Genomic DNA, 16,436 nt, shown 5'->3' with positions numbered 1-16,436 from the left:
AAGCCCTCAAAATTAATTAGGGGATTTTTGCTTTTCCAGGATCTCCACAGCAATAATTCTTAAAAAGTATATATTTATTTAAAGAACAGGTTCTCTTATCATATGATAACACTTCACAACTCTAACTCTTTTATTAAAGAAAATTATTCAGAATACTTTTATATTCATGACAGGTTTGATCCTCTAATTTCATAATTTCTCCTCCAAACGTCTCATTATCAGACAGACTTTTACAAAAAACAGTACTTCAGTTAAACGTTAAGACCTGGTGAACCAGTACTTAATAAATGCTCTTTACACGACAGGATAACTAATATAGTTTAGGAATCTAAGAATTTCTGAAATTGAATTCCAGCTTTATCAAAAGTTTATTTTGATGGCCTAGTAGTGTTTAGAAATACAAATTACAGTATTTCCCCACTTCTCAAAGCTATTATTAGTAACAAATAGAACATCTACAATCCACTGAAGACATTTTTCATTATCCTAAAGTAATTGCATTTGAAATACCTGTAGCTGGTCTCCTCATTGATAAGAAACTTAAATCGTAGAATAGTTTAGGATGGAAAAAAAAATTAAGATCATCAAGTCCACTGCCAAGTCCACCACTAAATCATGCCCCTAACAGTCACATTTACATGTCTTGTAAATACCTCTATGGATTGTGACTCCACCACCTTCCTAAGCAGCCTGTTCCAATGCCTGAGAAGACTTTCAGTGAAAAATTTTTCATAATATCCAACCTAAATCTCCCCTGGTGCAACTTGAGGCCACTTCCTCTCATCCTTTCACTTGTTACTTGGGAGAATAGACCAACACCCACCTCGCCACAACCTCCTTTCAGGTACTTGTAGAGAGCCATAAAGTCTCCCCTCAACCTCCATTTCTCCAGTCTAAACCCCAGTTCTCTCGGCCACTCAGCAGGCTTGCGCTCTAGACCCTTTACCAGCTTTGTTGCCCTTCTCTGGACATGGTCCAGCACCTCACTCAATGTCTTTCATGTAGTGAGAGGCCCGGAACTGAACACCATATTCAAGATGTAGCCTCACCAGTGCCTAGTACAGAGGGACAATCACTTCCTTAGGCCTGCTGGCCACACTATGTCTGATACAAGCCAGGATGCTGTTGGCTTTCGTGGCTACCTGGGCACACTGCTGGCCCATGTTCAGCTGGCTGTATTTCAGCTGACAAACACTCCCAGTTCCTTTTCAGTGACAGCTTTCCAGCCACCCTTTCCAAAGCCTGTAGCATTGTATAGAGCTGCTGTCATCCAACTGCAGGACAGACTTCTTGAACTTCTTACAATTGGCTTTGGTCCATTGATCCAGCCTGTCCAGATCCCTCTGCAGAGGCTTCCTACCCTCTAGATCAACACTCCTGACCAAGTTGGTGCCGTCTACAAACTGATGGTATACTCAGTCCCCTCATCCAGATCATTCTGTTAACAGAACTTAACAGAAGGGATAGAATGTTGCAAAACGAATTAAAAATAGGTGAGATAGATAGCCTATCTTCTGAAGGATAGATATATGCGGGAATTCACAATGAAAACTTGCAAATCCAGAAACAACTTTATTTTCTGCTCAAACTTTTGCAATTAACAATACTGAGCTAAAATTAGGAAAGATAGGTAAAAATTGATCACAGGATACTCAAACCAGACTAATTCTTTATGTTCTCATGGTGAACAATGGAAAGTTACAATAAAAACCTTAATAATACATTTCCATTAAATATACTGTGGGAAGAATCATTCTACTGAATCCTAATTTTGCTATTGTTTTGGGGTTTTCTGATTAAACACATTTTTACATTTATCACATCTGCATCTGTTCTGGCCTGAGTTTTAAATTTGCAACTCATCTGAAGTAATGATAACATGAGACACTCTCTGAGAGGCAAGTTCATTTAAAAATAACGGCTAAATAGTATTTGGCCTTTTCCAAAAATATTTCCTAAATATAATAAAAAAAAACAAACAAACAAAAAACAAACAAACAAAAGCAAACAAAAAAGAAACAAACAAACAAACAAAAGACTGGAAAAAAAAAATCTTAAGGGACATTCATTTCTCCTACAAATTATTGTATTTATTCAGAATGGAACTGGACCTACATAAAATGACAGACTACAAGTCTACAAGCCAAAAGACTAGGGAATAAACATAATCACTGGATTATACTGCTGTCTTCAAAATATTATAAATTAAGCAACAAGATCCTGAATTTGCCTTCTTGATACTGTTATTATTATAAGACTAGTTAGCATCATAATTTTAGTATTTGAGAAATATGGATTCTGAATTTAGTCAGTGATTGTTAAGTCTCTACCCCCCACACCCCAACCCCTTCACTGCCTCCAGACTCATGCATTCTAGAAGAATGTTACTGGATGACAAAAACCTTAATACTCAGCACAGTCTGATCTGTAGTCATACGTGGGTTTGGTAACAGCCCACTCAGATTTTCTCTATAGTAATTTTCTTCACTATACTAACTCATGTTTTGAATTATCTACAATAAATGGGAAGCATTTAAATGTCAAGATACTACAGTATACTACAGTACATCTTTCTACATACTAAGCTTGCTAGGAGACTGTAAAAGTTTGTAAGTAAGTTGCCCATAAATTTGTTTGCAATTATGTTCATACATATTTTTAATTTGAGAACACACTTTTAAAGGGCGCAAAATAGCCCCTAAAAAATTTACATTTCTACACATGGATGTACAGACTATGTCTTTTAAAATTTCTGATTTTAGTTTATTTTTTTTATTTTCTTATGTCTAGCCCATCTCTTTCTGACTCCAAAACAGTAAACATATAGCCATGTAGTTAAACTTGAGTAATCTTAGAAGCTCAGTAAGATTAGGGTTCTTTTTTGAGATTTTCCTGATTTTAATCACTGTCTACTCTCATCAAAACCTCATTAATTATATTCTGTAATGCATAAGTGTAAATGCAAAAGACTTACACTTGAAGCACTGTTTTAGGATCACCCACTTCTCCTCCATCACCAATTGTCAGAGTGTCATATCCAATCTCCAGATCAAATTCTTCAAAATTAATCTGAATAACCTAGGAAACAAAATAAGTAAATATGTTTTAGAAATAAAGGAACATACCTGAGAGTTTAGTCTGTACATAAGCTTTTCAGCAGTGCAAATAAATGAGATTTTCCAATTAACAATTCTATGTAACTTCAGTATATTTTACAATACATTATCACAATTAACCCAACAGGTTTGGTCCAAGAAATATGAATTATTATAATAATTTTAAAGTATCATCACTCTTCTGACCTCCTCAAATCATTGTCATTTCACTTATTAATGTAGTTGTTACACGTTTAATACAGTTCTGTATAATTGCATTACATTTTGCTTAAGATATACTCAAAGGGCAACATAAGTAATTGCACTTCATGCAATACAACTGTTTGCAAATAACAACTGAATAATTGTACTTCACTGAGTAAATGCAGTTGAGGTGAAGAACATAATTTACTCCTGACGTCTATAATCTGGCTCAGGCAGGATAAAGCTGCATCAAACGTAAATGTAATTTCTTATTTCATGAACCTGAGTAGAATGTAACTATTAGAAGCTTAGGCATTTTTTAATATCCTGTAATTTAAAACACAGTGTAAAACTTTCACTTCCATTTTAAGAATACAATGAATTTTTCACTTAGAGCAAAATGCAACCATATTATTAGAAAAGCAAATAAAGCATATTTTCTCCACCCATTTATTAATATACTAACTGTGTCTTAACAAAAAGAACAGAAATTCCTCAAGTTTTCATCCAGGTCAGAATACTTATGCATATAAATTTTTATACCTATGTCTGTAATAAATGTTTTTCAATTACTGTTATAATTGAGAACTGAGAGTGTTTGTGTTTAACGTTGTGGATGCCATCCTGATGGATTAATATAATGTCCTTGAAAGCTCATGTGGCTTCATTATACTGGAGGTCTGCTAATTGTTTGAAGGCTATGTTTCTATGAATAAAAGCCAGTATAGGTAAGTTGGAGAAACTTTATATATTTACTGCATTTATGCCTCACCCCACCATCTCATTTAAAATAAACAACAACAAACAATAACAACAAACTGCAGATGGACCACAGAACATTTTCAAATGGTGAGATAAAACCAGAGAGGATGGTACTATGGTCAGATAAAACCAGAGAGGATGGTACTATCAAAAGTAGCTTATGGAAGGCAAGCATGAGGACATTTCAGACATGCAGAATTCCAGTTGAGACAATTTGCCACAATAGTCATGATCTGTCATTTCACACATAAGACAACTAATGATATTGTATCTGCAGGGTTTCAGAACTGTGAAGAATATCTTTACTTAAAATTAAGCTATGTCATAATTACTATTCTCTTCTTTTCCAGATGTAGCCATGCAGTAGCCCCTGAAAATTTGTACCTTTATAGTAGTATTTGTGAAGTAAACAGCAGGTAGCACACTACAGTAATTATCCTGATACAGACTAATTATATTTTTTCTTTCAATGAATGTTATTAAACATGTCCCTAGACACTACAGTCAGGAAAAAGGAATCTTTTCTTTCCTCTTCCCCTATATACACACATATACATGAACAACAAATTTTATTTAAAATAAAATATCTCAAGTTGTGCACTCTTATTCACTGAAGTAAATATGAAAGTAGCTAAAAGGAAGGCAGTAGTCTCTCTGTGTCCTGGTCTGCTTTTGTTTTTTACAAACCCAGAAGCAATAAGCAATTTATAATTGCTGAATTAAATTTATAAACCAAGAAGCATATCAAGAATAAGAAAAAAAGATGGTAATAGTAATGATTATTATCCAAGCTACCAAAAAAGAGACTTTCTGAAAAGCACGATACTGTACTTTGTTCGGACTTTTCCGAAAGAAGAACTGGCAGCAGAGATGTAATTTCTAACAAATTTCAGTAGATGTGTCTCCTTTCTATGCCTTGATACAGAACAGAGTCTGTTATCCAGCTCAGAAGTAATGCAGGAGAAGACTTTATTGCACAATAAATGGCTAATTTGAGAACTTCCTACAACTCTTCAGAGAGAGAACATGCTTAGGAGGATGTGTTCCAGACAGCAATCTTTCCTGAAAATTGTTCGATATGACTGTCTGGTTACCGATGGAATTAGCTCGCCAAAGATTTTTCAAGAAAAGTAGTGTTCCAGGTTATGTATTCAACTTTTTAAAACTTCAAAACATATAAAGCAGAATGCTGTGTAACAGAAGGAAGCATAAGTGCTTCAGAACTGCTTTTAAACAGGAAGTGTAGTAAGGAAGATATTTGAATTAAAGCATCCTGCCAAGTACGCAACATTATTACATACTATTTTGTTGCACATTTTATTTATTGATTTATAAATCAATAACTCAAAATATTCAAGAACTGCTCTGCAGCATAACAATAGTTTAACTGTCTTTTTGGTAGTTGCTTATTGCATGAATATACCCCACAGTTCAAAATGAAACAGCCTAAATATTAAGCACTCTGTCCTTTCAAATTTAATTTATTCTTTGAATATCAGAGGTGATAAGAAAATAGGAAGAGGGGAAAGAAAAAAAGAAGAAAACTTGGAGATCTTTAGAATGTTATAGAAAAAAGCAGGCGACACAACACAGCTGTAAGACAATTCCAGGAAATAAATGGTTGCTGGCTGAACTGTAAATTTCCTTCTATATCGTTGAGTCCATTTGCTGGCAATAGAATTCATCATACTTAACTGTAGACATCTACAGAGCAAACATATATATTTGATGTAGGCTTCATAACCAGGGAAAAAACATGTCTGGATTGTAATCTATTTCATTAAAAGGTAGATAACACCCACTAGATCAACCACAGCTTAGAAGTACCCGTTTATCTTCCTTGACTATAAAGTGAGACTAGGCATTTATATATGGATTCCTACACTGCGGACATCCAAAATTGAATTCACCCAAATATATTTAAGTAGTACCAACTGATATGCTGTAAAGCAGCCAGAAGATTCACACAAATCTGGCAGATAAAGGATCTTCAGAAGAACTGTGCTCTTTTGGGAAGGCACCTGAAGACCGCATGGGGTTATCCTGGAGTATTACATGCCAGAGGCAATCTCAATCCTACAGACAGCAGATGAATTCTGCTTTGCAGAGTCATTGGTAAAGACATCATGCAGCTCTTTAAAAGGCAGTTTTGTTTTGTTCTGGTTTGTTTTTTTAAACTCCAACAATAGTGTTAAGTGTCCCTTCATTTTCCATAGAAGTTAATCCTGAAGTTATTTATAAAGGTAATTTAGAATTACTTACTTTGGGGCCACAATAACTGAAAACAAATTTATAGTCCTTCCCTATCCTGAGAAAAAATACTATTGGAAAGTCTTAAAATGAAAGGATAGCACATTAAAATAACAGCATGAAGAGATTTTATTTTTCATGTTATAGTTGTGTATTCACATATAAGTACGACCTGTATTGTGTTGGCTTGTGTTCAGAAGTTTCTGACATTGATTAAACAGAGGAATACAGTCTTAACAGTTCATCAACTTATGCAGCCCCAATTAAAATAAATAAATAAATAAATAAATAAGTAATCTTGTAAATAAGACCTCTAAAGGAAACAAAAATAATATAATTACACAATTTAACTGAACTATCAATACAGTATTCCTTAAGCAAACACATTGGCTCTTACTTACATTAGTGCGTTTATTATGGTCCTAACAATGCAAATTCTCATATAACTTTTACCTTGTGAAAGAGTATTGTGTTGTGGGTTTCTTTTTGTGGGCTTTTTTTACCTCTAAGCAATTTCAGATTGTATTTTGCCGCATTTTCACACATCAAATATCTTAACCTTTGCAAATGTCTCATTATAAGTCCAAAAATTGCTAGTGGTTGTGCACAAAATTAAGTTTCACTCATTTTTGTTAAGCTACTAGTAAAAACAAACTTTTTTTTTTTTTTATTTTTAGCTTGGCACTTAAGGAAATGACTGGTATTAGATTATAGATGACTGTATTAGATTATAGATGAGTAGTTTCAGTAGGAAAACCTACTGAATCCATCATTTATTGTGAGATCCGAAGTATAATTTTATTTAAATTATTAATACTGAGGTATAATTTTATTTAACATTAATACTACCATGGAGCAGTTAATCCTGGAAATCACTTCCAGGAGTACTAAGGACAAAAAAATCATCTGCAGTAGTCACCACGGCTTTACCAAGGTGAAGTTATGCTTGCCCAGCTTTGAAAATCTTCTATGAAGAAATGACTAGCATGGTAGGTGACAGTGGTAGATACTGTCTACCTGGGCTTCATGCAGGTCTTTGAGATTGTCTCCTGTAAATTATTCATAGACTGTTGATATATGGGCTGGGTGAACAGGCATTGAGGTGTAATGAAAACTGCATGAACGTCTGGGCCCAGAGGGTAGTGATCAGCAGCACAAAGTCTGCTTGGAGGCCAGTAACTGATGGTGTATCCCAGACATCAACACTGGGACAAATCCATTAATATCTTCATTGGTCATCTGGATGATGGGTTAGAATGTATCCTCAGCAAGTCTGCCGTAACATCAAAACAGGAGCAGTGGCTAATATGCCAGAGGGCCATGGTGCCATCCAGAGGGACAGGCTGGAGATCAAAAGGGAGCCCCATCAACTTCAGCAAGGGGAAGTGCAAAGTCCAGCCTCTAGGGAGGAAAAACCATGCACCAGTGTATGTTGCTGGAAAGCAGATTGAACCTGGAATACCAGGTTGAACAAGAGCCAGCAATGTGTCCTTGCTGCAAAGAAGACAAATCGCATCCTTAGCTGAATTAGACAAACTAACTTACCCTCTGCTCATCCATGAAAAGACACATCTGGATGTGGTATCCAGTACTCCCCAGTACTAAAGAGATTGGCACACAGTGATGGAAGTCCAGTGAAGGGCCTCAAATATTATTAAGGGATTCAAGCATCTAGCTTATGAGGAAAGACTCAGAGAGCTGGGGCTATTCAGCCTAGAGAAGATTCAAGGGGATCTTATTAAAGTATATAAATACCTGAATGGAAGGTGCAAAGAGGAAGGAGGCAGCCTCTTTTCATTAAAGGGACAGGACCTGAGGCAAAGGGCACAAACTGAAACACAGTAAACTCCCTCTGAACATCAGGAAAAATATTTTTACTGCAAGGGTGACGAGGCACTTGCAAAGATTGCACAGATTGTAGAGTCTCCTTTCTGGACATGGTCCCATGGGCTACCATCTGTAGGTGGCCTTCTTGAGCAGGGAGGCTGGACAACAGGTCACTTCCAACCTCAACCATTCTCTGATTCCAAGAAAACTGAATCAACTAAAACATACGCATCTGTTCAAATGATCACTTACTACCTCCACAGCTAGTGTTTTTCTACAGATAAAGGTATTTGGAGAGAAATTAATCTTGTGTATTTTGGATATTCCTCTGTCCTGGGTTCAGCAGTAGCAGTCATTTTTTTCTCCTTAGTAGCTGGTGCAGCGCTGTGGTTTTGACTTTCGGGCTGGGAACAGCGCTGATAACACCAATGTTTTTAGTTACTGCTCAAATGTTTACTCTGACCAAGGACTTTGTGAGGGAGCTCATGCTCTGCCAGGGAGCAGGGGAAGCCGGAAGGAAGCAGAGACAGGACACCTGACCCAGACTAGCCAAAGGGGTATTCCATACCACAGCATATCATGCCCAGGATGTAACTGGGAGTTAACCAGAAGGGCTGGCTCACTGCTTGGTCAGGCTGGTTTTCGACAGGTGGTATTGTATGCTCTTCCCTTGTTATTTCCCTTATTATTATTATTAGTGGTAGCAGTAGTGATTTGTGTTATACCTTAGTTACTGGACTGTTCTTATCTCAACTCATGGGAGTTACATTCTTTCCATTCTCCTCCCCGTCCCTCTGGGAGCGGGGGCAGGGGAGCGGGGGAGAAAGGGCAGAGCAGGGAGAGTGGACTGTGTGGCTAACTTGATGACAGGGTTTAAACCACGACATCCTCTTAAGATAAATAATTAATCAGTACATTGGGATTTGTACCTCTACTGAAAACAGTATCTCTTCATTAACTGGAGACTACAGCAATTAGCCTTCTGTTGACCAGTCAGATGACACTAAGTTAGATGATAAAGTTTCTCTCCCATAAAATTGCCCCTCATGTTTCTTCTTCACTGCAATTGTGAGAAAGATGGGAATGACTGTATTGAGAATAACATGCTAATTATTTCCTATTACATGTAGCTGAACACAACTCCCTGCCTGAAAAGCACTTGATATAGTAGCATGAGGAATGAATGAAAGGAATAGTAGATTTTAGAGAAAGGTGAGAGAAGATTCAATTGATTACAATTTATGGGCTATAGAAACACAAGGCTATGTGATTAAAAATATATGTATATCCATATTAGGAAGTTGGACATCTAATCTAAGGTCACATTTGTTTTCTTAGGCTGCCAAAATTTCTCCTGTCTAACCTAGTCTTTTAAATACATTTCATATATCTTAGCAAAACATTCTCCAGTGTTACTTTGAGAAAATGATGGATGAATGTCACTCCCAGATAAGTTTTACCTGCAATAAGCTAAAAATGTTCTAGTCTCTTTCTTTCTCCTAATAGAGGGATTTGTACTTTCTATTAATAGGAAGGCTTTTTCAAAAAGAGTTGTTACACTTGGAATTCATTTCCTCACTGATTTTTACTGGTGTATAAGCACTTAATGCTACATCTCTTTGATACCACAGATCTTAAGGCTGAAAGGTTTTAAAGCAATTTAGTTAAGCTTCTGATGTTATTAGGGAGGTGAAATGTATTTCATTGATAACTTCATCCCAATTAACAATAAATAAAAGGAGCTGAGACTAAAAGACCATACAGCAGAATTAGTAGCAAAAGTATATTAGACTGAGATTCAGATCTATTTCTAAAGAAAACAAAAGTAATCTTAAACCATTGCATTGTTCTTAAATAGAAAGATGATTGCAACCATAGGAAGGTTGCCCCTGCTTCTGTTCTTCCATTCATGAGTTACCCAAAAAGGATACCCTTACATAGCACAGATATCTGCGCTTTTTCACTCATTGAGGGCAAGCAGTCTGCTCCAAAAAAAAAGATGTCATGAAGTGAAGTCAGCCTAACTTGGTGAGCAGCTATTCATGCTAAAGGGAACAGAAACACAGGAGTAATGCTTGTGACTTAAATCTCAATAAATGTTCCTGCACCATCAATTTGCATTGTGAATGTGCATTGGGGTTATGTGGCAAGGTTTTATTAGCAGGGAGGGACTGCACGAGTAGCTTCTATGAGAAGAGATCGGGAGCTGACCCCATCTCAGACAGAATCAGTTCCAGCTGGCTCCAGCTGATCTACCTCAGGTCAAAGCTGAGCAAATCAGTGACCCATGCTGGAAAAGGCCTTGAAGGACTACTTCCTGCAGAAGGGACCCGATGCTGGAGCAGGGAAAGAGCCTGAGGGGAAAGAATCAGCAGGTACACGGTGTTACAAAGTGATCACGACCACCATTCCCTGTGCCCCTGTGCCACTTGGGGAAGAGGTGGAGGTAGAAGAGCCAGGAACAAAGAAGGTGAGCCTGGGAAGAAGGGGGATGGGAAGAAGTGGGTTCGGAAGAATGTGGTTTTAATTTCATTCTCCATGCCACAGCAGGTGTGTGTACCCTGTAAAAAGCCCACACCGGAGCAGGCTTCTGCAAGGACCTGTGACACTGTGGAAACCCATGCTGGAGCAGTCCACTCCTGAAGGACTGCACCTTGTGGGAGAGACCTGACATTGGAGCAGGGGAAGAATGTGAGAAAGGAAGGAGCAGCAAAGACAAAATGTTATGGACCGACCTCAACCCCCATTCCCCATTCTCCCTGTGCTGCCTGAGGGGGGGAGGTAGGGAAGTTGGAAACCCCTCTGGTAAGAAGATAGGGGCTAAGGGAAAGTGTTGGTTTAGCTTTGTTCTTGCTTCTCATTATCGTACTATTTATCCTGCAAATTATCCTAACTTAATTGGCAATAAATTAATTTCCCCAAGTCTGTTTTGCAAATGATGGTAATTAATGAGTGATCTCCCTGTCTTTATCTTGATCCATGAGATTTTTCATCATATTTTCTACCTATGTACTACTGCAGAGGGTGAGTGAGAGAGCAGCCTGGTGGGCATATGGCAAGCAGCCAAGGCTAACCCATCACAGAACAGTACCATCAGCCTTTAAAGCAGTCACTTCTTAGAAAACAAACAGCACCTCTATTTGTCAGTCAGAGATCAGAAAAAGGTACATGTTGAGCAGAACAATTTGTTATAAAGAGCACTACTCACAAGATCAATCAAGTGAACTCAACTGTGGAGGAAAATAACAGATCTCTGCGCCAAAAATTCACCAAACAAAAAAGACTGAAATGTGTCAATTGCTCACAGAGAAAGCACTGAATATTTCCTGTCAAAGTCTCTGGGTCATATGCATATGTCTTTTAAAAAGTTCTAGCTTGGGTGTGAATATAAATCGTAAATACAAATAAGAAAACATCTTTGCGTTCAAAGTGTATGGGCAGCATAACTTAGACCAATTTTAGGAACTTACAGAAAGTAAAACAGAACTAAAACTCTGATTCAGCCTTTAATTCAATATGGAGTCTTAATCAAAGGTGGAGTTAATAGCTGAAATTCAGATATGGCTAGAATCTAAAGCTGCTGATGGCTGAAAGTAGTCACTTCTGTTGCACTTATTGCAATAGGTAGAATCTCTCACCCATTTCCTATAGGTAGATCATATTTTCAGAGTGAAAAACACTTGGAAATGTCAAGAAAATATTGAGTGAGATAAAATCTACATTAATTGAGAAAATGAACCTGGCCACCTTTCATAATGAGAGTAATAGTAAAATAGCAGTATGGGAGGGCAAATCATTTTTTCCTCTGCAATTGCATTGCTTTATTTTTCTCCATGTTTACTATACTATTTTTTCAAGTGGTTAACCCAAAGCACATGCACATACCACCTGACTCCAAATTCTCTCATTCAGCAATGATTCTATCCCCTCACAGCCAAACCTGCTAACTTCCTGCCTTAAAAATAGCTGTTCTGAACAGAACTGAAATATTTTTACACCTTCTAGTTTCATATAGAATAAAAATACATTATCTCCTATCAATAAACACAGTACCGACTTTTTTAATCTGCATGGATGAAAAACAGGGTTGTGGTTAAAACTGTATAGTTAAGAATGAGCTTAAGCATGCTCATATTTTCTCGTCATTTATCTGACTGTAACACCCACAGTACATCTTCGTGACAGGCTTTGGAAAAGCCAAGTTTGAGACATTTGCTTGTAAAAAGAGCTGCAGTGTAGTTTATTCAAACAGGCCTGACCAAAACAGACTTCATGAAATGAGTGTTTGAGTTCATGCTAAAGCAGCCAGTCTGCTTGGGATTTATACTGTTAACAACAATAAATATGGATGGCAACTGAGTTTAGGCTTGACAGCAAGCTTAGGAAATATTCCACTGGCAGTTTTGACATGATTACCAAAATAACACAGCTGTGGTAAATTAAGTGCAAACACTCAGCTGCTGGCTCAATTTGTTTTGCTTTTTTTTGGCTTGTCCTAAAAAAGCACAATAGCACAGAAACGAAAAGGTTACATTTTACGCAGGAGGAAAACCGAATTATCATGACATAAGGAAGGAAAGAGTGGAAGGTAAATAAAAAAAAATCAATATCTTAATACAGAGTGATTAAATGAAAACCATATTTATTATAATTCAGTAGCAGTTGCAAGTTATTCCATTAGTAAACTTCAGACTTGCAGAAAAACATGTGAGGGATTTCCGAGATATTAGGAACTGTTTCAACAGTTTATCAGAAAGTAAAGGACTACAGCAGTTGGAAACAGATGTCACAAATTTTCAGTAACCTCTGCCACTACAACAGAATTCAGATTATAGCTTTCCTAACAGATACTTGACACCCACAGGAAAAAAAATACTAGCAAAAATTATTAAAGACCAACCAAACCAACCAAGCCTAAACCTCAAACCCAACTATGTTCCAATTCTCAGGCATACATCATTACTGATTTCCAAAGTACTTCAAAATATGATAAAAAAAGAGGAGAATGTGAAGACTGGCAAACTTTTTAAAACTGTATTCTAAAGACTATTATGCAGGTAGTAAGAATACTTTTATGCTTGATAAACACTGAACGTAAGATTTAAATATTATGGTGACAGACAAAAAAAATAACACCTAATCATGTAAAATTTCCCTTTTTTTTAATTAAAAAAAAAATCCTGCCATGTAAAATTAACAGAACTAGGATCTAGTTTTCTGATCAATCTATATTTAACAGTGTGTTTACATATTTAAATCCTCTTTACAATTTTTAAAGGAATACTTTTGCTTATTTTTCTCTTTCTTAATGCATGTTGGTGAACAATATGTAGTGTGAATATGGCTGAGATCTGTCAGAAAGGCTGTCATTCTAGCTCTGATGTTTCCACAGTGTTTCTGTCACTCTGGATTAGAAAAAGAATCAGCAAATATAATTCATAAGACTTGACCTTTGGTTAACTTTAGCCTTAATTCAGATTTCACTGATATTTTAGCCTGTGGTTAAATTTAAACTTGTAATGTTGTAACCCATCCTCTAAAGGGTAAAAGCAAGTCACAACTGCAGTTTTCTTACCCCACATGCTATTTAAACAAACAACATGAACTAGGCTTTAATGTAGAACAGCAAATAACATTTTTGCCATTAGTAATAAAAATCCCAGAGGATTTGTACTGACCTGACAATGAGTATCTCAGAATTATTTTGCTTTCTCTTGGCCTAAACTAGTTTTAGCATGCTTGTGTTATGATAGCAATTTTCTAGCAATTACTGCCTTAGAGATCTGATTCAGCTCTGTGAATATCATACATGGCAAAAAACACCCTAACAAACCAGGGCACTAGCTGTCTAACAAACAACAGCCTTTTATGTTAAGTGAAGCTGAAGATATTGTGCAATTTTCAAACCTCACCTAGTAACCAATGAAAAGGAAGCAAGGTACTGCCTTGGTGCAGTGCTGGAAACAGTCATTTTACTTCATTAACAAAGAGGCCAATTTGGTCAAGCTGGGATTTTAGGTAGCTAATAATGAAAGAATTACATTGACCATTGGCAAAATATCTACAGCATTTCAAGCAACATAAAGTAAGAGCACCTGTAATGGAGAACTGATAAATGATTTCACTCCACCTGTCAAACAGGTAATTTGCAGATTTATAATCTACAAATCTGCATATGTCTTTCATTTCTTGAATATTCTTTCAGGCAGATCCCTAGAACTCCAGTTTTCTTCTTTGTGATCAAAGAGCTTTGATTCTACGGTAGACATGGGTAAGATGGTGGCAAAAATCACTCGCTTGACATATATAAAAAATGTGTGGAAACCACGTTAAGACAATCTAGGAGTGGGAAAACTTTTCATGAACTTCCTCTATCATATACTGTTGGAGAACCCCACAAGTGCAGGTACTAATCCTCACATGGAATTTCAACCACCCCAATATCTCCTAGGAGGGACTGCATCATCTTTCAAGGACTCATGACACACAATCTTTAAGTTGACTATCTATAAATTGTGTAAATTGGATTAGCTGTCCTCAGAACAAGGATTAACCCAACAAACAGCCCTCTCTCTGGCCCTAAACACGTTACCATTTTCACTACAAATATCTTAATCACTTGATTAAATAATCCTTTTTTCTTCTTTCAAAATGGAACATAAGGATGGCCTCCACACAGGACTTTGTAAGATTAGAGGCAGAACTGCAGCAGTGTAGCTGAATGGCTTCTGAAATGTAATCAGACTTTTACTGAGTCCTTTGACAATCTCAGGTATAAAAGGCGTAGGCCTTCTAGGCCTCTCTGATCAATTAATGGAATGTGATATGTAGATAGCAATATAAGACAAAAATTAGGAGCTAGGGATATACCCCTGTACCAGCAAACACAGATGTTGATAGTTCTTTATAGAATGTTTCTGAGCTGTACAGCTAATTTTTGTTTCAATACATCTAAACAAGTCCATTACACTCCATTCAGATAAAATGATACGCCTGGAAATAGAATATAGCCATTGCTGCCAGGTGCCTAGCTCTTGAATTTAAAGACAAGTGGTGTCATAACTCAGCCTTATTGCTCTACTTTGACTCATCTGGCACTATCAGAACTCCCAGTACTTCTGGTTTAAAGTGTAGGCATAAAAAACATGGGAGTTTAATGCAGTAGTTCAGACAATTAAATAATTTACACAACTTTAGAACAGTCCTTCATGAAGAGAAACTGAATTCATAAACTTCAGTGATTTCTCACATAGCCTAAGGCCAAACATGATATACGCAGTCTTATACACAAAACAGCTCTAGTGATTACAATGCAGTATTAGTGGACTCATGACATTGCTTTATAACACTGGATAGATGTTTCTGGGAATAATCTCTAAAAGTCACATAAAAACCCGACAGCATCTATTTGGCATACAAAAAGCAAAACTCTCTTAGGGGAAACAATAGGTTTGAACATCTTTCCATACCCATCCAACATCAGCCATATCTTAGAAAAGTCTGAAATGCATCAAATACAGCAGCCGGACTGTAAAGATAAATGATATTAGTGAAAAATGTCATGGTCTACATGTATTTTTGGTGTTTCATTTTAAAGCTCAGCTAGAATTTTAAACTTACTTTATTAGTATTGATAGCTGTGATGACCCACACACATTGAGCATTGCTGTCATACTGGAATGGAAAATTGGGTGATGTGAAAGTACCTCCAGGTCCCTGAAGATTGGATCCACAAGTCTTGACTGAAAAAAAAGAAAGGTCACTTCTTAATTCACATACAAAATATATGCAGCAGTTTTACAAACCAATTTCTATTAATCAAGGTGTGAAGGATTCAAATACCATTGATCAAAACCAGAACCACCTCATACAAGACCACAGAATATTCATGTTAATTTTTTCTGACATAGTAAAGAAAAAAAAATTTTTGCATATGTGAAAATTACCATACAGTTGTATTGCAGTTTCACAAAGCGTGTTTATTCGATAAATACTGAAAACAGGAAGATGCATCTGCTGCTGGATCAAGACTTGTTCCTTCCCTCACATTAGCATTTAGAAAGAAAGTCACAATTTCCATCCATCCTACACCACTTTTACCCCTCAGAGGACTACTCCAGTGAAGTCTGTTCAAAGCCACACCAGAACCCTGAAAACAGGGAGGGAGGAGAAATGAGAGAAAGGGTCCTCATTTATGAGCAATAGCTAATGTCATTGAAGTCATAAGTGAGACTAACACCGAGCACAAATTTTTATCTATGCTTATAATTAAGAAACTGTATGATTCCTGTAGCCTGT

At 36.7% G+C, this 16,436-nt stretch overlaps 1 protein-coding gene across 3 annotated transcripts in view; it reads right to left on the bottom strand.

Moving 5' to 3' along the window:
• Positions 1-16,436, bottom strand: part of CSMD3 (CUB and Sushi multiple domains 3) — a 578,676-nt gene that overhangs the window by 298,709 nt on the left and 263,531 nt on the right. For all 3 annotated transcript variants that reach the window (XM_062627150.1, XM_062627151.1, XM_062627152.1), the window contains 2 exons: positions 15,759-15,880; positions 2,975-3,078 (listed from right to left, as the gene is read on the bottom strand). In XM_062627150.1, the coding sequence (XP_062483134.1) occupies positions 2,975-3,078; positions 15,759-15,880 (226 nt within the window). The remainder of the gene's footprint in view (positions 1-2,974; positions 3,079-15,758; positions 15,881-16,436) is intronic.

The sequence above is a fragment of the Pezoporus occidentalis genome, unplaced genomic scaffold, assembly GCF_034315485.1.
Source record: "Pezoporus occidentalis ecotype Australia unplaced genomic scaffold, CSIRO_AGI_Poc_V1 ctg3, whole genome shotgun sequence".
NCBI lineage: Eukaryota > Metazoa > Chordata > Aves > Psittaciformes > Psittacidae > Pezoporus > Pezoporus occidentalis.
The sequence above is the reverse complement of the archived record's forward strand: the minus strand, read 5'-3'. Positions and strand labels throughout refer to the sequence as shown.